Source organism: Anoplopoma fimbria, chromosome 12, assembly GCF_027596085.1.
Source record: "Anoplopoma fimbria isolate UVic2021 breed Golden Eagle Sablefish chromosome 12, Afim_UVic_2022, whole genome shotgun sequence".
NCBI lineage: Eukaryota > Metazoa > Chordata > Actinopteri > Perciformes > Anoplopomatidae > Anoplopoma > Anoplopoma fimbria.
Window position 1 is genome coordinate 12,823,422 of NC_072460.1, and position 23,483 is coordinate 12,846,904.

Genomic DNA, 23,483 nt, shown 5'->3' on the forward strand with positions numbered 1-23,483 from the left:
CTGCTGCCAGTCCATTCATTGCTTTTAAAGCAAAGAAAGGAAGATTCACTTTTTTTATAGCTGGATTTTGGATGAGCTGGAGGGGAAATAAGGCCAACTGACTGACACATACGTTCACAGTAATCAAGATGCAAAGAGATAAAAAGCATGTAAAACAAAACACCTGCAGATCTCTATCACCATGTGTTTTGGATCACAGTCACCTGATGACATTTATATTGTCACAACAGCAAACACAGCCAGACAAGCCCTGGATTACCCAGCCCTTTATTACCCTGAAATCAGATCACCCCCCCCCCCACCCAGACTCAGATAAGAGACGACAGTAATGTCTGACACATTTTTATTCACCAACGTTACGTAACATTCATCCCAGTCATGCCTTTGATTACACTGTAATGAACTGGAGCCCAGTCAATGTCTTAGTGGCAGAATGAATTAAAAGAGCTTATGGAAGTTGAGCCCAGTGGAGTGTAGAGATTACCAACAAATACCTTGGACGGTCATTATTTTACCTTTGTAGTCTATTACATCCCGGATTGGTGCAGGAAGAGAAGACGGGGAACGGGGGCTGTAGGGCCATAGGCTATGTTCTCTATGCTAATGTACAGTTTGCATTATTATGCTGCATGACTGAATATAATGCAGTAATAAGAGCAGCTGGACATCAAATCCAGACTGTATACAGGGAGGAAGACGAGGACAGAGGGATAGATAGAGGACAGGAAGGAGGAGGGGGGGTACAATAAAGGCATGGTCAGAATCCACAGGGAGTGAGGTGAAGAGAGAGAGTGAGGGAGGGAACAGAGGAGGAGGGAGGGAGGCAGGCAGAGAAGAAGGGTGATGTCACCTCTAACAGGCAGCCAATGAGAGTCAGGGAGGGAGAAAGAGAGCGGCCGGAGGAGGGTGTGTTTTTCTATCACTGCAGCATCAGCAGAGAGGAGAGGAACGCAATCAATTTCATAGAGAAGAGGAAGAAAAGGCGCAAGTAGATAAGGAAGAGAGGGAAAAAAGAAGCAAGGAGTTTCCAGAGAAAAGGAACATCACTGAGAAGGTAAGAGGATTTTTTGTGACGAGACACACAGTTTGTCATTAAACAGAATGAGAGCGGTGGAGAACTGGTGAGCAGATTAATTAGGCTGTTAGGTGGAGGTGGCTTGTTATGGAATTGCACCTTTGCCTCATCTACCACTAGCAGTAAAAGATGACATTCTGGTTCATGTAAATAACTTTAACTGCTTTTTTTTTTTAAATGTCTTCTCTCTGGCACTTTGTCTCATTCCCATAAGATATTTTCATGTTTAGGAAACTATGAAATTAGAGCTTTTTCAACACACTGAGTTTGGAAAAAGAATAATTACACTGATTACACTACCAACGCTTCTTTATTTAAATGGTATTGAAGGTTGTGATTAATTATACTGCACACTGCATTACTTTGAACTGAAAAAATACATTTTGTGTCTTGAAGCCAGGTGTCATGGATAACCTGTTGGTGAAGATTACTTTTAGAGAAAATGTTTTCCCTTTTGTTTTTATGTATTTATCTTGCTGATTTAACATGCAGTGCATTGCATGCAACAGGGTCTCCTCTGACATTAATATTGAATATACAGCAGCGCTTAATGCCGTTGTATGAACACTGAACAATTTATCAGCCAGATTATAAGATCCTTTACAATGTGTTGTTATCTGATATGTTTAAAGTTGGTATTCTTGTTTATAGAAAACTGTATGTGATTTTGATAACTTGATTTTTAGTTTATGTGGTGTATTGAACTGCACTTTATACCTGTTCCATATAGTTGTTGCAAAAATCTCCAGACAGTCCTTTACAATTTCCCACCAAATTAAAAAAATATATAATGCACTTTTAATCGCCTCCTTTGCAATTCATATTACATTGTGCACTGTTTTGCAAACTGGTGGTAATTTCTCAGGCAAATTATTTGCTTTGCCTCTCCTGCTGCCATGCTGATTTAATTCATTTCATCTCCACATTCCCCTCCCCCAGCTAATAGCTGAGTGGCTTAATGTTAAGTACTGCCCATGATTGCAATGTGCAGCGTTTTTCCTTGATGTGGGAATGTAACTCTGCTGTAAGTGGACGGCATAGCGGAGAACACACAACAATTTTCTAGTCTACCAATCTTATTTCCTGCAGCTGCAGTAGGTCTGTTTTTTCAGAGAAGAGTAACCTGAAACTACAGACCTTGAAGCGTAGAAAGACAAGAAGCTAGGGACGAAAAAGAGAGGACTAGAGGACGGAAAGAAAGGAAAAAAAGATTCAGTTATCAACAGGAGACAGAATGACTGAGATATTTATACGGGAGGAGAGATCAGGGGAAGTGAAAATAAGGGTGGGGCAGCGCTCGCAGCAGACTATGTGGAGGTGTGCCCATGAAAAGGAGGCACTCACCTGGCTCCATGCCTGCTGTCACCCTCTGTGGCCTGTTACACATCTGTTCTACCCAACAGCAGAAATAGACAATGTTCCACCAGTTGTGTTAATGAGGTAGAAAACTGTATTGCCAGAAGCAGCTGCTAAGACTGGAAACTTGTTCCGTCTGTAGTGTTGTGCATGTCTGGTGTTTTGTGGGATATCTTTGTGCATCTGTCCATAACATGAACCCCTATCCTAAATATATGACCACATACACAAATATATGTACATTAAGTGTGTCTGCTCAAGTCATGTGAGTGCATGTGTGTAATAGTGATACACTGAACCTACGCTCTCCCTCCCTCCCTCCCTCCCTCCTTGCCTCAGTAGCCTGAAGCTTGTCCCAGATGAACCCAGTCGAGGGACCGGAGGGGAGGGAAGGCACTGCGCCTGACAATGACTTGTTACCATCTGTACAACATCCATAAACATACTGCACTGCACACATTCACACAATAGATCAAGATACAGCTGCTGCTGAAGAGGGCGTGTTGGAGTGAATGAGTATGTGTGCGTGTGCGTGTGCGTGTGTGTGTGTGTGCATTCTCTCCGTGGCAGCAATGCCCGAGAGACCCACTGCTGGTCACGATTACCATACTATTTAATGCAGTAGGGTTTGTATGGCAGTGGCAGCCGATCTCTGCACTGTGTTGGGAGCTGCTAGTGTAGCAGGGATGTTGTTGTTGGAGTAGCTGGCTAGACTGGGAGTGTGTGATTACTCTCGCTACAGTATGGTGCAGAATGTAATCTCCCCCTGGACACGGGCTGGTTAATTGAGCTGTTCCATCAAAGACATGGATGGAAACGGGGATTTATGTGTTGAGAGAAGGGCAGGGATCTGCAATGGAATGAAAGAGAAAAGGCAGTGGAGGATGGTGGAAGCAACATAGAAGAGATAACGGAGAAAGAGAAGAAGGTGGACTTCCTTTTGAAATGCAAATCACTTTGCATCCTTTAATGCATGTTTACTGCTATAGGTATTGAAGAGAATAGAGAGAAAGAGGGAGGGATCAAGTAGGGTATTGCAAAGGGCAAGGTCACAAGGGAGGATGGGCGGTAGCAACAGAAAGAACCATAGAATTAAAAGAAGAAGAGATTAAAGGAGAGGATTCTGATTGACGAAGATTAAGATTGAAAAGCCCTGCAATGTATTGTCAGATATTATATGCTTTTCTCTAAAGAAATGTATGGGAGCATAATGTCGGAGTCTGGCCTGTTTCCAAATGCCTTTAGTCCTGCCGTTGAGATGGAGAGCTGGTGTTGTGTAGGAGGAGAGGAGTGATCTGCTCTCATTCTGTTAGGAGAAACTCCGGAGAAGAGCAGTGCTGCGTTGGCCCTTCACCCTGTTAAGCCACCTGTTATTGCCTCAGGGCACCTTTGCTAGTCATCCTGCTCGCCAAACACGGATATATCCACACACATTACCACATCTGAACAGGCAACAACTTCTGCAACTTGCACAAACAAACCCTCTGCAAACACACGCTGCAGAGATCCTGTTGCAGTGCGCCAAATTAAAGATTCTGTAATGTTGCCTCCCCGGCCTGATTACTTAAGCGTCTGCTACTGATCAAAGCACTCTCTCCACTTTTGGGGATTTAGCCATTAAAGCAGCAACAGGGTAAAATAAGGGTGAAGAGAGAGAGAACTATCTTTAAGACTAAAGTGTCAACAATAACCGTTTCATCTCTGGTTTCCCTTTTTATCCTCCTTTGAGATTAATAGTTGTAAAGTTACACACTCTAAATCGCGGATTCAAAGGCTTGTGAGCAAACTCCCTTGACTCATCTTCCAGTGGGCATACGCCTTTTTGATGCCGTGCATGTATGTGCACGGAGGTTGCTTGTGCACCTTCAGGACGCTGTCAAGATGGAGAGTCGGTCCCCTCCCTACTCCCCCCCTCCCCGGTTGCAGCTTGGAGGCTGTTTGATTTAGACTGTGCAGATGGGAGTCAGCACGCTGGGTGTCAAGTGGGGGGATCGTGTAGACATGCTGTCAGGTTTTGGTGGAGAATACATTCTGACGATTTAGGGAGCTAAGGGTCAGATGGATCGACAGGCCAGCCACGGGTAAATGATTAGAGAATTGAGGAGGAGGGTGATGGAGGCCAGCAAAAAGGGAGAATGAAATTTGCAGAGGTGAAATGAAGCAGGCAGGGAGGGAAAACCTAAAGGAATGATCTAAAAGGCAGCACGGTGGTACAGAGATGTCGAAAAGATAAAGGTTGTTATGTAAGACGAGACAAAGTGGAAGAAGACTGTCATGGCAATTTCTCTGAACCGCCTTGTTCCAGTTGTCATTTAAGAGTCCTGTTCTCTCTGCCTAGACAGCTAGAGCAAACCTTTCAACCTAGGTAATCCATTTTTCCTTTTAACATCTCTGTATCTGTATTCTTTCTCCTACTCTACCCGCCATGCTGCTTTTTTGGTTTCACTTGTCATATCAGTATTCATGCAGTGGTGGACAGAGAAGCCCACATCAGGGTCTTAATCCAAATAATGACTGAGGCTCCTGATCGCGTTCCCAGACACACAAAGACTCATAAATCCCCCCCTACTATACAGTTGAAACTGTGTTGGAGAAAAGGGCACAAATAGAGGCGTCATGTATGGAAATGAATCTAATTTTGGCAGAGTGAATTACCTTATTACAGCTTTCAGAATTGATGGTATGAGAGAGTACAAATTGTAGATTTCCCATGTGTGACAAATGTGATATTGGTGGTTAAAATTACAAAACTGGAACCCCATAGCGGATATTACTTGAAACCAGGATATAAATTAATTACTGCCAAACCAATAATGCATTTGGAGGCCTCAGGTATTGTAAAAAGTCTCAAATTGAGAGAATAAAATAAACGCATTCTTTAGTACATTATTTTATTATTTTGGTGCAAATCTCTCCATGACTGACTTGGTCTTTGCCTCCATGATGCTGTCCCCATCCTTTTTCTGTCTTTGACAAAATCATGTCTTTGTCTCAGCGAAATGGAGAATTCCCCTTTGTGTCACTCCATCTGGACCACAGTCAGTAGGGCTTTATTGTCCACTTCAGTGACTATAATTGGACTAAATTGACCCTTTGTCCAGTGTGTTTCGCAACTGCATCTATGAAGTGTTTTGTTGTTAGTCAAAGATGTTTCTCTCTCTCTGTGTGTGCGTGAATGACTCACCAGTCACAGTGAGCAGTATGAGAGGAGCTCATGACTGAATTAACTACACATAAAAATTCAAATTTTGGGTTATTGCCTTTCATTTTTGAAAAATGATGTCAAGTATCTGAAGGTCACATTGTTGAGATACACTAAGTCTAAAGTTGAATTGCTTCTGGGTAAAATATCTTAACCATTAGATTATGTGCTACCCTTTCTTCTTCACAGAACATTATTAATGCTTTTGTTTTGCCTCTCAATCTTACGGTAAAGCTCTTCCTCATTAAATTGAATACAGAAGCTTGTTAATGCTAATCTTCAAAATCTTGTAATGGTTTACAGCTTATTTTAGTATCTGACTGAGATGGATTACACTTATTTAACAAAAAATAAATAGAACTAAATGTATAATAACCCCTATTATTCTACCTTATGTAAATTTCAATATAGTGAATTTAGCACCAATAATGTTATAAATTAATACATTTATTTGTTATATAAGCTGGTTTATTTGTTAAGGACAATATCTCAGACAACTTTGACCGACTTTATTATTATACCATTCTGGCTTTGATTACATTGGACAGTCTGTTTATTAAGGGGACATGACAGCATTGGTTTACTAATTTATTGATTTGTTTCTGAGAGGCAGCTGCATTTTTAATGAAACTTAGGGGCATGATGTATCTCAGAGCTGTAGGATACTTCTGCACTGTTGCTTTACTCTAATGTTACATCATATTGCTCCAATAAACTTTCTTTTCTTTTACTGCTGGAATTTATTCTTCACTTGTGCTCCCCTTCACAATGTTTCTCAATGTCCTTGGCATAACTTTCATTCTACCTTAGTATTTATTTTCCCTTTGCCACTAGTTAAGTTTAGGAAAAAATGATTTAAGTCAAATTTATTTCTAAAGCACATTTAGAAAAACATGCGCTGACCAAAGTGCTTTCCAACCAAAGGCAGAGTAAAGCCTGACTGTCTGTTCAGTGTGGAGGCTGCCAGTCTCTGTTTCACCAAAGTTGATGAAGTTATACTGAGAGACATTTACATTCTGGCACTGCGGCACTATCACATTCAAGTAGTTTACATGATCCTTTATGTTCTCTGAAAGCCTGCACTGGATTCAAACATTGAGGCGTATGCCAGAGCATATCCAGTCATTTGAAGTATCACAGAAACACACTCAAGAGTTTACTAATCAAGATGATGTTCCCTGGAACTTCCCTGGAAGATTCAGCCTTGGAATTTTGTGCCTCAGTTGTAAAATAATGAAGTCTTTAAATTGAACTGATAAGATGGGAAGCAATGTTTGGTATTTTGCAGCCAAGAGACGTATAGTCTGGAGAGCAAACATAACACAACTGTGTTTCTTGCGGCGTTAGAGCTGAATTGAATGTGACTGCTAGACATTGACTGAGTGGCACACATCACCTGTGAAACACAGTGTGGTTTTATAGTGTTCTGATCCATCTAAAGGCTTATTAATTTGGACTGTTTACATTTATTGATTTTGTTTCACTTGCCTCTTCCCTACTCTATAGCTACACTTCATTTGAATCAACCATAACTGAAATAGATGGGGCATGAAACACAAGCATCCATACACAGAACAGACACAGTGGCCTGCAGATGCAGAGGAAACAGGCTTTCTGTATTTGTCTCTTCTGCGTGTCTCGATGATGTTGTGACTGTTTTTTCATGCAGGCCCTTTATCTGCTGTGTCAGCCATGATATATTCATTAGGGTTGGATTACAGAGAGTGGGAGGGGATCAGGTTTTGAGTGGGTTGTAATCCCCATACACTGGCCTAATTTAATCTCACCTACTGTGCCATCCTATTACACACTACGCCCACCCCATGCGTGCAGGCGCTGGCTGAAGGTGGAGCAGATGAGGGGCAGGCCAGGTTAAAACAGGGTAATGTCAGACAAGAGGAGGCGCGGAGACAAAGAGGGGGGATTGTAAGAAAAGAGCTACAGAGACGGAAAATTGATTATGAGCAGCAGGAGAGATTTGTGCAGAAGTACAGAGAAAGAAACTGTAAATGTCAAGGAGTAAAGAAAAGTGTAGACCGATAAGAGTCAGAGAGGTGTGCCCTTTGAGATTTGTTTTTTAATGTGTAAAAAGACATTTCTTATATGTGTCACATAAATTATTAAATATAAAATATAAATGCAAATGTTTTTTTTTTGGCATTTTAGCCTTTATTGAGAGCGGCAGTAAAGATTGTCAAGAAACGCAGAGAGAGAGGGAAAACGTTTTCACGACGGTGAATATTACATCATTTTCTCAACCCATGCAGGACTGCAGAATGCCTCAGCTGCAGATGATTATTATCTGCCTCTTGCTTTCTCATTAACGCCATCATAATTATAGTTATTGCTATTGCATGTGTTGTATTTTATTTCACCTGTTTGTTTTGTATTTATTTACTCAGTCTATGCCCTCTATCACAGTTATTCATCATCGGGTTGAATAAAATGAACATATTTCAGTTATGCTAACGAGTGTTCCTTCTGCTTAATATATTCTGGGATGCCTCCCCATCTCATTATATTTATTTAGCCAAATTGCAAATACTTTGCATGTCAGGAAAACTTACCACAGTAAAGTAAGAGTTTATATAACCATTATGCTGTTTTTCTTTACAATTTATGACCCACATCCCTCCTTATCTGCCCATAGCCAGAATAAATCAGGCCATGCTAACCTGCTACACACTCCACGCCCTACATGAAGAGATGGATGTCTGTGAATCTGTTCTTGTTAGCCTCTTCTGAATGCAGACTTTTAAATCGGGTTGATGTTGGAGTTGTTTTAGTTTGCTCCCTGAATTGATCAGGGGTAATTGGGCATGGCGCTACAGGGCCTCCCACAGTGCCCAGACTGCAATAATGAGACTCTATATTTAGCTATAAAACTGTCTGTTTACATCAGCCACCGTGCTCTTTTGCACAGCAGGAAGAATTGAGCAATTGTGTTTTTGTGGCCATACTTGCAGGGCACACTTTGTGTGGCGATTTTTGTAAATCATTTGGATCAGTTGAAATCCGTGGTGAAGAGGGAACCCACTGATGTAGCAGGAAGCGATAAGGAGACATGGGGTGAGGCTTCTTGTTAATACGAGGAAAAGATAAAAGACACAATCCCCGAGAGAAAACACAGAAGCAACAAGAAGGAAAAATAGATTTATTCAGAGGGGCAGATGTCACATCAGGGGAAGGAGGGACATGAAGAGAGAGAAGACGAAGAGCAGAAAACAAACCACATGGAGATAGCAACAGGAGAGAAAAAACAGAGGGCCCAGCTTAACGAGGTTATTACATACATAAGAAAAGACCTCACCCTCCAGGCCTCACACGGTAGGGTGGGGCACGGGATGCAGGAGAGAAGGTGGAGTACTGTTAGAGAAAGAAAGGAAGTTTATTATCTGTAACCTTTTAATAATGTTGAAAGCACTGTTAAAGTATGATCCTGCTCAGGGGGACAAGCAGGAAGTGTGAGAGTGTGGAGGATAAGATGGGAAGACAATGTGGGAAGATAAAGAGAAGAAGATAAAGATGGGAGGGTAAAGGATGGAGATCCTGTAGCGATTAAAATGTCAACGCGTGCAGGGGCAGATGCACACCTGCCAACACACACACACACACACACACACACACACACACACACACACACACACACACACACACACACACACACACACACACACACACACACACACACACACACACACACACACACACACACACACACACATATGTAGCTCACCAGCATCCTCTCAGGCTGTGAACAGAGTGACTCTCTGACGCTAATTAAATAAGGAGCACAACCCCAAATACAAATGGTAGGACTGCCTACAGACTGAACTGACAGGATGAAATCAGCATGTGTTCAGATGGGATGACTTCATTTTCAAAGTGTACCATTTATCATCCCTCTTTAAACATCTTTGTAACCTATTCTCTCCTTCATTCCCACCATCCCTCAGCCTTTCATCCCCCCCTTCCGTCTCTCCTCCATCCAGTACTCCAGACAGTCTGTGTTTTATTTATGACTGCGTAGTGAACACAGCTTTGACCAGCGCCTGGTTCAGAGAGGGAACAAACAATCCAACAGTGAACGTTAGTGACAGGGCTGTTACTAGCCGTGCGGCCGTCAGACATACTATTCCCTGTGTTTTGGCCCCTCAGCCTGTCTGCCGGGCCCGTCCGCCTCCACAAGTGACAGAAAAGCTGGTTTCTCCTTTCAGTTTGAATAAAGGAAAAATACTCTGAGGTGTTTGGGAAACAATGTCATGCAAAATCTGTGTTTGGAGGCTAGTGCTCCCTGGCAGGAGTATAGCTGACGTGCTGTGAGGGTGTCCTATATAGGAACCAGCACGATCAGCAGCTTTTAAGCCAGGCTATCATGGGATGGAGATGATTTAGATATATGCCACTTTAGCAGGGCAAGGTAAGTTTATTTATATAGCACATTTCAGCAACAAGGCAATTGAAAGTGCTTTACATAAGGCATAAGTGCAAATGGTGTAGCAGAAGATTGGAAATGTATTTCGGCCCTAAACCATTCAGTTCTATATAAAAAGTAGTATTTTGAAATAAATTCTTTGAATGAAAGGAAGCCAATGTAAAGACCATAGAAAGCAGGGTTTTTAGTGTTATAGATGTGGTCTATTTTCTCCATGAGAAGGTTTTTTGTTTTTCCTCTGTGAAGCACTTGATTTGCTTTATGTATAAAAGGTGCACTATAAATAACATTATTATTATTATTATTATAATTATTATATATATTTCTCCTTTATTTGACTGTGGGAGTTTATACCGCAGTATCAACAGTTGGCCTTGAACGTCTTTGTTTTGTGTGTGTCTATAGTATAGACGTGGATTGTCAGACCTTGTTGTCCTAACTCTCTGAAAAGCTCATCAACCGTTAGTTTAGCCGCAGGGAAAGGTCAGCGCAGCTTCCTCTGCAGCCCTGTGGCCACTCTTGGTTTCTATCTGTGCTTCTTCTCCCTCTCTCTTGCTGGAATTGGGGCCGAAACCCTTTCTGTCATCTCTCATAACTGAAGCAAAACGGGAGGGAAAGTGAGATGAGAGAGAGCGGTGGAGTTGTGGCCACAGCTGGGGATTCAGTGTACGGAGCATAACCCAGGAGGAAGAGGAGGGGGAAAGAAAAGATGATGCAGGAAGATGGGACTGAGGAAGGAGAGGCGCAGTGAAGCTCTGCAAAACAGTATAAATAGAGAGGATGGAAACAGCTTCCTCACTATTTCTTTTCCCTTTATACACTCTGTCTGCCTCCTTTGAATAGATAATATAAAGACAGATATACTTGTCACCCCCTTTAACTTTCTGACGGGAGATGACACACACACACACACACACACACACACACACACACACACACACACACACACACACACACACACACACACACACACACACACACACACACACACGCTAATGCAAACACAGCCGGGATGGAACAGGTCGTCTGTTTAATCCCTCTCATATTGCGCCTCACTGAAAAATTGTGGCGCGTTCTGGAAAATGTCACGTCCTTGATCTCTTTACCACTACACACTGGTGTGTGGAGGGGGCTGGAGCTGTGTGGAGACGTGGGGAGGGGGATTTGCAGAGACAGGGGTCTGCAGCAGAGACGTGGCTGTGCGCCTCAGATAACACTGCAGCCTTTGATGGAGCTTGGCCCTCCTCTGTTGGAGAGCACGAGCCGCCCCGCCTCAAATAGATCTCCACTGCGGACTCCATTGGTAATGATTGGATTTAGTTACAGAGCAGAAATGGTTTGCTGATGATAATGATAACAGATGCGATGGGAGTTAGTCAGCCACTTAGGGTCCAGGGACTGTATCGATGCTGTGCCAGACTGCAAATTTCCCCTCAGACTGGACAGTATCTCTCAGGCTTGATAGAAGTTGATGGCAGAGGTTGATAGAAAGCTACCTGTAATTGCATTGTGTATGATGTTGGCTGGGAGGTTTTAATGATGATTTAATGAAGCACGGATGGAAGACAATGTTCCTTCTTTCTATAGGGAAGGAGAAAAGGACTGGGAGGGAGGGGTGGGGTAAAAGAGTTCAGGGAGAGAAAAAGGGAGTTTCATACTGAGGAGTGAGAGGCAATCAGCAGGGAGCAGGGAATAGAGAACAGAAGTGAAAGAGATAGAGGAGCGCAAATAACAGACAGACTTTCAGCAAAGACGACAGTCAGGAAGGAGGAACTCTTTCAAGTGTAGGTAGCATGTAGACATAACAGGGGAACTGGAGAAAGCCAGAGATGGGGAAAGAGCAAGAGATGGAGACAGAGGAGACGGGAGATGAAGGTAGAGAGGAGGGGAGGGGGGGGGGGGGGCGAGAGGGATGAACATGTTGGAGGGGGAGGGGAGAGAAACATTTTCTGCGTGCGGCTGAGCTGGAGTCAGGAGGTTGTCATGGTGATAGCAGGGTGAGGAAAGGAAAGGGAGGCAGGCAGGGGTATTGACACCTAGCTCTAGACACACACACACACACACACACACACACACACACACACACACACACACACACACACACACACACACACAGACGTGTTTTCATGACTTTGGGGACCATACATCGACTTACATTCCTTTCCTTGCCCTAACAATAACCACAGCCGCTACCAGCCTAATCCTAATCCTAACCCTTACACTAACCTTTACCTAAACCTCACTCGAACCCTACAATATAATGAGTTACGTTATGAGGACGTGCATTTTGTCCCTATAAGGAATACAAGTCCCCACAGTGTGGAGATTTATGTCCCCACAAGTCGAGTGAAACACGCCCGCTCACACACACACACACACACACACGGACATATTCTACAACAAACAAAATGAGTCATGCATAACAATACTGACCTGTCACATCCTAAGTAAACACACACACACTTTTCTCACACAAACCGACAAGTGCACACACAGGTGGTGCGTACAAATAAGGTGAGTCCATGTATGAGGCCCAGCAGCCATATCACCATGCAAACTCTCTTCCCCATGTCTCTCTGCTGGCTTTAGCCTCACTCAGCCTTATTTGAATGGCAGGCAAATCCCCGTAAACTGACTTGTCTTGCCAGACAATTACCTAAACCAACCTTCAGTCTGCTGTCGGTGCATGTGTGTGTGCAGGTTTGAGCCATGGTGTTTGTGAGACTTCACATATCTGAGCTTTGCGGTTTTCCTCTTGTGTGTTGACGACACTGACAGATGAGAGAGGAAGAAACAAGCTGATGTAGAGACAACAAGCAGCTCCAGTGGGGCATTGTTTTTCTAAGCCTGTGCACACACTTATATAATACTAATTTATATTTGTATATTGCTTTTTTTTAACACAAAACTGAAGTAAAAAAGCACACCTCCGAACTGCAGTTACTGCTGAAAGAAATATGGAGAGGATTTCTAGAGTGTTTAGAACAGCAGATGTTTATATGAACTGAATAAAGGTTTGTTACTCTCACCTAGGAGTAGAGATCATCTTTACATAGAAAAGCAATTCACTAAGATGACTTAAATCATGTGAACTTTACCAACATTAGAAGTTCTGCAAGTCTGACTGAAAATATTTTGAATTCGCACTTACAAGATTGACTTGTCACTGCAGTGTGGCAAGAGGATGTGAAGCATAAGAGAAATACAGCAAAGTGCAAACACAGCAAGAAAAAAAAATGCTTACCATCTTGAACAACAAACTGATCAATACATTTTCTCACTCATAATGATGTGTATAAAATGTGGTTTTAGTTGCGTCCTAACAGTAGACAGAGTGCTGTTAGGTTAGATAAATTCTCCACAGGCTATGAAACTATGATTATTTTTATCATGTTAGTCTGGACTTGGGAGACTAGACTGTTTGAAGAGAGCTGGGATATCTTTTATTTCCTCTTCACTCCTTCTCTTGTTCCTTCTCATCCACAAACATCCCCATCTTCTCTTTCCTCTCTGATCCAACTCGAAAAACATTAACTGTTTAGGGGCGTTACATCTCCTTCTTCATCCCCAGAAGACCTTGTATTTGATTAGATGAGGAGCACTTAAGGGGAAGTGCTGCTAGTGCAACTTTTAACAAAGTTAATGGGATTTCCAAGAAGCTGTTGTTTGAACTGGTTAATCATTTTAAAAATGCAAATCATCAGGTAATGTGAGCTGTTTCACTAAGACGGCATCACATCCACCTCTACTGCAGTTAATTAACTTCTGGCATTTGATTGGTATGCTGGTGCTGTTTAAGCAGCTGTTTTGGTTTGCTTTTGTTGTAAAGAAATTGCAAATGTTTATAATTCTTAATTAGCAACTGTGGCAGTGCTCAAGTGTGTTTGCACAGACTGTATATGGGTGTAAGTATGTCTGTTGAATGTATTAATTCACAGGCTTTCTGTAATGCCATGTGTGACTTCTTCATGCCTCCAGCATCAAGCTTGAAAAAAAAAAAAGAAAGGAATCAGCCCATTTCCCACAGTCGTTTAGCCACCGGGGCTCTTCCATGCAAATGTGTTAGAAAGGCACTATGTGTGACCTTGCCCTGCCAGCAGCTCATTTCCCTGAAGTGGTCCAAAGGACAGGATAACATCCAACCTAAGGAGACCTTGACAAATGTTCCTGACAACTCTAAATCTTAGCAATGAGCTGTCTGCAGGAAAGCTTCGGGCACAGAAATACTGTGAAAACCTGTGGTTAAGAACCTGAGACAAATTGATTTAATCAAAACAAAGCCATGTCTCAATTTTGCGTCAGGTAAATTAGTTTTCATTTTGTATCTCACATGTCTAACCTGTTGTGATAGAGGTCGTAGGTCACGTATACACACTCCGCCCCTCTCTTCGGGGTGTGGCGTGCCGATAGTCCCTGTGGATCCAGCCACGTGTCCTTGCGTGTCACACTAGTCGCTGGCAGCTGAGTCCTTCAGAGCTATACGGGCCACTTATCACCTGACCCAAGGGACCACTCCCTCCTCCTCTCTGTCTGCTGAATGACTGACTGCACTGCCCCTCCTCAGACATCACTACCTGCAACAGCAAGCCAACAACCTCTGCCCCCACCTGCACACTTGATGCAACCCAGACACACACAGAAGGGCCCACATATGCTCCCATTCACACCCAAGGCTCTTCAGATAACCTTAGTGCCACTGCCTTCTCTTTGAGGCTCATAGCTTTCCTTTCAGCTGCTTTCTACTATATATTTAAGCATGGCTGACTTGAATAACAATGTGACCTGTATGGAAAAATAAAGTAATGTGTTGTGCCCTTTCATGTATGCCATGGTAAAGTTATTCAAAAATGTGCCTCAGTGGCTGATTTCCCTCTGGTGCTGTTGCATACTGTTTGTGTTGTTCCAGCTGGTTTGTCATCTCCAACAGTGTTAAGCTGCTGCATCTGGTTTCTGGGCCAACACTGATAGATACTATACTGATGTCAGCTTCTTTTTTTACCGGCCTGCCTGGCTCCATTTTGATCCCCAAAGGCTTTACAAGCACACACACACATCAAAATTGCCTTTCACATGTCTGATCTCCCTCTAATTTTTCTCTCAAAGGGATAAATGTCTGCATACAAACACTTTTACTGAAGGATCTCCACCGAGCTTCACAAATAACGTATATCACAAAGGTGGAGAAAGAGAAAGTCAGTGAAGGTCAAAATGCACGTCATATAAGAAAAAAGCAAGGCTGTTGGCTCCAGAGGAACAGGAGAAAAGGGGAGAGGCTGAATATGAGAGATAAAGAGAGAGAGAATGCACTGAGCAGGAGACATAAAAGGAAGCAGGGAGGGGAAGCGAAGGTCACTCCTAATAGCTCGTCCACGTAATTTCATAACATCATAATTGCACCCAAGCTAACGCCATTAACTATCTACATGCGCTAAACCATTCTTCAACAAGAAAAGTATATTTGTAAGCTGTATCTGTTCATGTGTTTGCATGTTCCTTTACTGCACACAGAGTGCATAACAATGTGCCTGTGAGGATGTGCTGTGTTCATGGGGGCGCTCGTATGCATCGCATCTTATATCTTCTGCCTGACACGGAGGGTGTGTCCGTAATTACTGCGCTTTGTGCTGCAGGCACAGAATCTGACTGATGCTGCTAATGAAGCAAATGACGCCCACAGGCCACAGTGCAGCAGTGTAAGAAGACCTTGTGCTTGTATATGAATGTATGTATGTAAACATGTAATACATATGTTTCTCATTTAATGTACAGAAACGATTTGATTTATTTCTTTGTTGTTGTCTACGTTTATTTTTCCAGTGAGACCGTACAATCTGTTTTCTTTCCCTATTTATTGAGATAACAGGTGAATTGAAAGATTAAATATTGCAGCACTGCGCACATGTCTACATTTAACCTTCCCATACAAAAGGCTTCAGTCATGTTTTTATCTACGCAAACACTGAAACCTACCATTCTGTTCATGCTTCCTTTTTGTTTATTGATAGCGTACATCTCCATTTCCTGTGACTATCTGACTGACAGGCGAGCCATAAGCAAATTACCTTATCAGTTGTAGACTTAAGTGAGCAGCAGCTAACATGCTAGAAGCAGAGAGAGCTTGAGGCGGCACTCCATCTGCAAGACCAGCTCCATTAGCTGACAAGAGAGATTAGCTGACCTGCTGACACACGGGCTGATCTTTACTGATACACACTGCAACATACATGGACTCATGTACACACAAACACACACACATGCAGGGAATCTGATACACTATTACATTAGGGGTAACACTCCAGTTTGTGATCGTTGCAGAGCTCTTACTGGTCATGGATCCCATAACCAAAACCTCTACCTTATCACATCTGTCACTTTTTTTCCATTTTTGTTATTCCATCCTACTTCTTTCTCTCTTTGTTTTCAATTCCTATGAATTTTTTTGACTTTTTTTTGCTGTTGACTTTGTTGTCAATCCCCCTTTGATCTCCTGCCGGTCTTGCCCTTCCTTCTCTTTGTCAGTTTTTCTTCCTCCGTCCCTCCATCTACCTCTCCTCTCTTTCTCCAGTCTTCACGGATGTCTTAATGAGTCCACTCCCTGCTCCTTCAATTATTCACCACTTCTTTTATTCTACTATTCCCACCGTGTCTTAAGGGGAAAAACATCAATAAATAAATCACGCCAGAGGTAGCTTCTTTTGTAGTCTTGGCAATAGGAGGGACTTGGGGAATCTTGTACTTCTGTTTTGTATTTAACTTTCAGCTGGTTGAGTCTGGAAATGATTTCACTTTATAAATCTTTGAGTATCTTAAACTGTTTCTGCCAAGTCAAGATGTTATGTGTCCACATGTCTGTTTAAATATGTGCAAATTTTGGTATAAATGTGAAGACATCCAGTATTTGTACTTGCACCTGAGTGTGTGTGCATGTAGGTGTGTGTGCGTATGTGTGGGAGTGAGGACGGGCCTGTCTGTGCAGCAGTGAGTGAGTGTGTGTACGTGCATGTGCATATGTAAGTGATACCGCAAACCTGTTAGTGTCCATGTGTGTGAATAACTGAATTTGTATGTACAAGGGGGATGCTGTGTGGAGACCCTGTTGTCATGGCAACCAGGATAGAGAGAGAGTGGGCGGTTGCCCTCACGGCTCCTCTGACAACCTTTATTTCCTCCAGCTTTGTGTCACTCCAATATTAACCCCTAACCCTTGACAGAACGAAGGGGGGTAGGGTGCGGTCAGCTCTTCGGAAGAGTCGCAGGCGTTTGGAAAATGAGGAAAATATGGCGTCTGAGGTGCATTCTGTTGCAGCATTTAACTCTTGTGGGAGTAGCTAAGCATCTAACGGCCAAGCTTATGCTAATAGTGGTATTGATAAATGTGCTGTCTGTGTACCCTGATTCCAGATAAGCTGTAGCTCTGCAGCTTTTTCCTCTGGTAAATTTCCATTTGGCGTTGACCATGGATCATTGGTCTTGAAACACACTTTACTTGGCCTTTTAAACAGACAACCGCTATGAGGAAGATATTGGTTTCCCACTGTGCTGTAAAGCCCCTTTTCCATTTAAGTTGAAAATATTGAAATAATCAGCCACTTGTCCAAGCCAGAGTTAAATGTGTTGAATACAGTAAGAGGAGATGGAAAGTAGAGGAAGAGGGACAAGGAAATGTACTGTGAAAAGTGATCGGAGGGGAATTGATGAAAGCTTTTTGTGTCAACTACCGAGGGGGGCTGAGAAAAGAGAAGAAGAAGACTGATAAAAAGGTGACAGTAAAATGGGCACTCATCCTTCTTGGACAGTTCCTATTATAGGGTTTGGCTCCTAAGTAGAAAATGTGAGAAAGGCTTTTAAGAAATGCAATCTTCACTGCGGTGAATGATGAAAGACATGCCTGTGTTAGGAAGAGAATTGTGGAGCAGAGGAGATACAGGTAGCCAGTATTATTTCACATGATTTGTGGTATTTTTCTGCTGGAGCGACAAAGTGGGTCTGAGACATGTCTCACTGCAACAGGCTCATGCATTAAGTATGACCCTGCCAGAGAGAGGAAGAGGGGAGGGAGGGAAGGAGAGAATCAGACAACAGCCTCACCAAAGACAGCAAGTATAGATGGACTGCATTATTCGGAGACCAAACCAAATGTATTGCGAGGGGGTGGAAATGAATTATGAATTTAGGGGAATTTAGGGCAAATTGTGCCGACAGGAAGGGGATTTCTATGAATAATGCACTCAGTAGGGGGCCTGATCATCTACCCCCCACCAGAATCACCTTGTTTCTCAGACGCCCCTCATCACTTTTACCATCCATTGACCCTTATAATCTCTCACTGCCTTTCTCGTGTAATGCCTATCAGTCCGTTTCTCCCAGTGAGTGCTTCCTATTGTTTACGTCTAAATCCCCCCCCCCCCCCCATCTTCCACCTGTCCCTCTGTCCGTCTCTTTTCAGCTTGATGTTTCTTCAGACAGACTCACCCTTGGGGAAGAGTAGGGGGTAAAGGGGGGCATGTATTCATTTATTTTTCTCCCCCCTTTCTTCCGCCCCGAATCCTCTCCCCCTACACATCTTCACAGCTGGAGGTAGTTAATATTTAAAAGCAAGGCATGACAGGACACAAGACCTACACACATGTTTGAACATGCACACCGAACACACACATTCACAAACAAACATACACACACAAATCCTGTAGAGCAGCAAATCTGATCAAAGCACAGAGAAGCTTTCAGAATTCATATTTGCATGACTCACTGTGTTGTGAGAAGATATACAACATAGCAGCTCCTCACACGAATACGTGAGGATATGAAGCAAAGAGTAAAAGTCTCTCATGTATATGTGGGTGGATGGTAGAACGGGGATTAGAATATGTGTGAAACTCAAAACATGATTTGACTCTTGAGGTTTGATCTTGTGTGTGTTGCGCCCCCCTCTTCCACCGATAAGAGAGCCTATTCAGCATTCAAAGTCCTTGGCAACACCCAACATGTCTACTTAATGCTAATTACCACATTTTTTTAGAGGAAGGAAGGGTGCAATTTTCTATCTAATGGATGACAAGGGGGGTTCTCACCACAATGGAGTACAGCAATTAAATTCTACTAATGATAAGAACACCAACAGCATAATACAAAATGTTTGGGTTATTCGTGTTTTGTAAGCAAAACGCCTCAAAGCAGGAATGCATGAATAATTGAAGGAGCTACAAAATTGACTTTGTAGATTTGGCTTGTTTGATACACGGCCTGTATGCGGCTAATTTTCCACAGTCAGGCTTACTTGTTGGAAAAACCAAATGGCCACGCCCTGAAATCTCAACACAGCGCTGTTCACTCTACAATCTCCCTGTGATTGAATGACTTCTGATGGCTCCTGTTGACGTCCTGGCGGTGATAATAGTTTTTAAAAGCACTCAGGAACAGTGTGGCGGGTCATCTCAGCCCCGCTGTAAGCATCCATCCCAGGCATGACCTTTGACCCTGTCCAATGAAGCAGGTAACAGGGCTTGGATTGGATCGTTGACAGCTGCACAGCGGACACCCTGAAGAAGTGAAATCAGGCATCTGCTTCGATGTCACTGACTCTCACCCCTGTGATAATGGAGCTCCACGAGGCTCCATGCCGGGCACACGGCTTGGAAGTGTTTCCATGTGTGTGTGTGTGCGTGTGTTTGTACTAGTGTGTCAGGCCACATCAGTCCGTGCCATCAGCATGTTTGGGTGGCTGGGTTAGCCTCATTACATGGCAACCTTCCATGCCACTTCACTCTTTCTGTCTGTCTCAGCCCCTTGCTCACTCACAGTCCCTCCTTTACACTCCCCTCCCAACCCATTATAGTGTTCCCCTTTACTGCTCCTACTCAACATGACTGGAATATTCTTTGGCAAAGGCCTTCCTCCTGACTGGAGCCCACTGGACCGTGCCCTTTTATCAGTCTGATCTCCTCTGTCAGACAACTCGAGGTGTGTGTCTGTCTGTCTGTCTGTCTGTCTGCCTTCCTTTCTGTCGGTCTGTTGCAAGCTTCTTTGTTTGTCTGTTACTCCCCATGAGTGTGTACCCGAGTGTGTATATTGGTGCACTCGCAGCACACTCCCTTGGTGAATTGTGATTGGCGGAATGACAAGCGGCGTCGTGCCGCATCGTTAATCTGCGTCCTGCTTTGCTCCACTCAGGCTCTCCCTCACCGTTACTTTGGAGAGGGTTGTGATCGGCAAGCTCCAACCTTAGATCGCATTAACACAAGTACTAATACCCTGACTATCCCCGCTTCATTCATCTGCCTCTAATGGCATTTTGGAGAGGCTGGTTTAAGACCGGATCACTGTAATTGGCCCCCTGTCTCCAGAGAATGACAACCACTAAAGCAGTTGATAAAAGGACAGGAGAAGAAGAAGCAGAAGAGGAACAAGGAGAAAGTGAACAAATGATGCAGACTGATTGGAAGAGCTTGCACATGTGTGTGTATGTGTGCAGTTGGATGGATAGGATTAGCATCACAGCTGTCACCCTTTGTCATCCCTCCTCCTCCGCCTCCTCTCCTTCCATATTCCTCCGCTCCTCCCATCACCTCTCACCCTCCCTGCTCCACTCTGCCTCTCTCCTCCCTCACCTACACTTCTCCCTCTCCTGTGCTCTCCTCTGCTCTCCTCTTCAAACCCACTTTTCCTTTTTTATCTTCCCCTTAAGTCCTCCACCCACTTCACCCTTCCCTCTTCTCCCTCTTTATGTGCCTGTTGTGGCATTCTTCTGACAAAGCAAGCAAGTTAGCGTAATGGCTCATTTAATCCTAATGCTGTCGGTTTAAACTGCCTTATTAAGGTCTTTAATTTTAATTAATTTCATCTAATTTGGCTCTGTTGATGTACACAAAACCCATGTTCTTGTTGCTCTTTTCAAGATATTGTTCAATATATTTTTCACTGAGTGACATGTTAATGTCCCTCGCAATTAACCGACCAGCCATTACCCACTAGATAACAGAAAATGAAGGATGATTACATCTCTCCATCCCACTCTCACCCACCACTCTTCTCCGTCATCTTCATCTCCTCTCTTCTCTGACCTCCCCCCCACTCTCCAAGGTCACCCATCACTCCGTTGTGGCATTGCCAACAAACAGAGGAGAGCAGAGCCAGAACTCTTTCAATCACGCTGCCATTACGGCAAAGCTTCGTGCCAAATAAGCTTCCTTTCTCTATTGTCGCCATTTTCTTTTGTCTCACATGTACGTCTTAACCATGGTGTGCTATAACAGTTCTTTGTGTGTGATACTGAGTAGTGTAAACAGTCAGCGGGCTGCGCCACGTGGTGCCGCGAGGGAGGACAGCCTGTATGTTGTGGCGAGGACCGGTTCCAAGGGTACAGATGGAGAACGGATAGACTCCTAGCAGGGGTGGCTTCCCTCACTCGCCATGACTGATAGCATCTTTATCACACACTTATCACAGCACTATGACCCAAGTACACTACAGTCTGTTCAGTTTGTGAAACGCAGCCCGGACCAGTCTACCTTATTATCAACTATTTGTTTGACTGTTTCGCGTATTATCTCATTTGACACTTCATCAATCTGCATTTGTCTGTGCACAGCCCATCTGGGTGCTGCGAGGTTCTGTACAGCTTCTTGTTGCAGTATTCTGTCCATCTGTCCAGCTGACTGGCCATTCCATATGGGCCACTGGTCATGTAATTAACCAAATGGAGACTTTTGTTTGCAGGAACAGGTTCAGTGATAGGCATTGTTGCTGCCTTTTGTTGGGATGTGTATGTTTGACCCTTGATTGGTGTGTTAACTCCATGTCGCGGTCTGTGTGCAGGTCTGACCACATGGTGCAGGGTCATTTTTCTCCCATTCTGACACATGGCCCCTCTCTGCCCCTCCCTCTCGCTTCTCCACTCCTCTCCTCCTCCTCCCCCCTCTCTTTTCTCTTTTATGTTACAGAGAGGAGAGCAGCAGGAGGGCGTGGACCTGACTTATAGACGAAAGCGAAAAGGAGTGAGGGGGAAAAAAAGAAAGAAGGCAAGAGGGACGAACGAGGCAAAGCCGAGGCCTCCTGAAAAAAGAAACAAAGCCTCACACTTGCTTTGCACAAGTGTGTGTGTGAGGTTGACCTCTGTTTGGGTTTTACTGTACGTGTGTGAGCAGGTGGGACTTTGATGGGACAGTGAGCAATGCCTCACACACAGCGACAGCAGGTTGGCAGTAGGGGGCGATGCTCCTCTCCCCTCCTCCCATTTCTCTTCCTCCTCTCCCTTGCTGCCCGGCCCAGCCAAGCAGCCATACACATACCCTCCAACTGTGAGTACAGATTCATATCATACCATTCATGACAACGGTAGCTGAATGCTTCCATGAGATTAAAAGATCTGTTTGTTGTGTTAATTACATTGTTGTTTCATCAAAGCACGCTAATAATGATCTTTCATCATGATTCATTTGTGCAAATGAGCAGAATGAACATGTATTTCTTTTTCAATAACCTCAATATTCAGGGTTGGATGGCGCTATTATGCTCGAAATACTACACCGTCTGAGGTTTCTTTGGTTAGAGCTCATCTGTGCCTGTGGTGTGTCTAATTATTTTGTAATTGATCCCCCTCATACAGCATTGATTAGTCCCACTATTGATCTGGTTTCCTTGGTGCAAACCAGAATCTGATTGAGGAGTAATTTAATCAACAAAGGAGTTATATGACAAATATCCAGCAATCTTTTCCCTTACTCGCTCTCATTTCTTCATCCTCCTCAATGCAATATGTGGGCATTAGAAATACAGCTGAGCTTGTGGCCCTGCAGGGAAATTGATCTTCATCTTCTCTGCTGCGCCGGCCTGCCCACAGAGCTCCAATAGAGTGAGACGCAGAGAGAGAGAGAATATTGTTTCCACTGCTGCTTCTGTTGTTCACTCTTTATCTAAGACTACTTGCAGTGAGTCACAGTCCTTCACCACCTACACAAACAAGAGTTTGCACACGCCTGGACACGCATACATGACCTGTAAATGTTGATGAAATGCAGTAAATCTCAGTCCCAGTCTAATTACGAAAGGGCGAATCTGTGACACAGAGGTGAGAGGGCTGATGAATATGAAGGGAGGATGATGATGAGGAAGAAGGAGCAGGTCAAAGATGGAAAAGGTCAAGGTGTCCCCTGCCTTTCAATTAGCAAGGCTCCTCCATGTCAATGAGAGTCACTTGGGCAGTGATGAGGATCAATAAAGGAGATGTGCTTTAGAATCTGTGTCAAAGAGGCCGGGGTTAAAGCTACGCTCAATTACAGGAGATATTACACTGTTTATCTGCCATGTATCATACATTTTGTTCAATTATCAGTGATCAACGTCTGTCTATCTATCGGTCTATCTGCCTGTCTCTCTGTTTGTCTGTATGTTTGCTGTCTGTCTTTCTGTATTAAATC

At 43.6% G+C, this 23,483-nt stretch overlaps 1 protein-coding gene across 1 annotated transcript in view; it reads left to right on the forward strand.

The window, feature by feature from the left end:
• The first annotated feature begins 937 nt into the window (after positions 1-937).
• Positions 938-23,483, forward strand: part of l1cama (L1 cell adhesion molecule, paralog a) — a 39,589-nt gene continuing 17,043 nt past the window's right edge. Inside the window, exons 1-2 of the mRNA XM_054608395.1 lie at positions 938-1,054; positions 22,008-22,364. Of these exons, the coding sequence (XP_054464370.1) occupies positions 22,238-22,364 (127 nt within the window). The 5' untranslated portion in view covers positions 938-1,054; positions 22,008-22,237. The remainder of the gene's footprint in view (positions 1,055-22,007; positions 22,365-23,483) is intronic.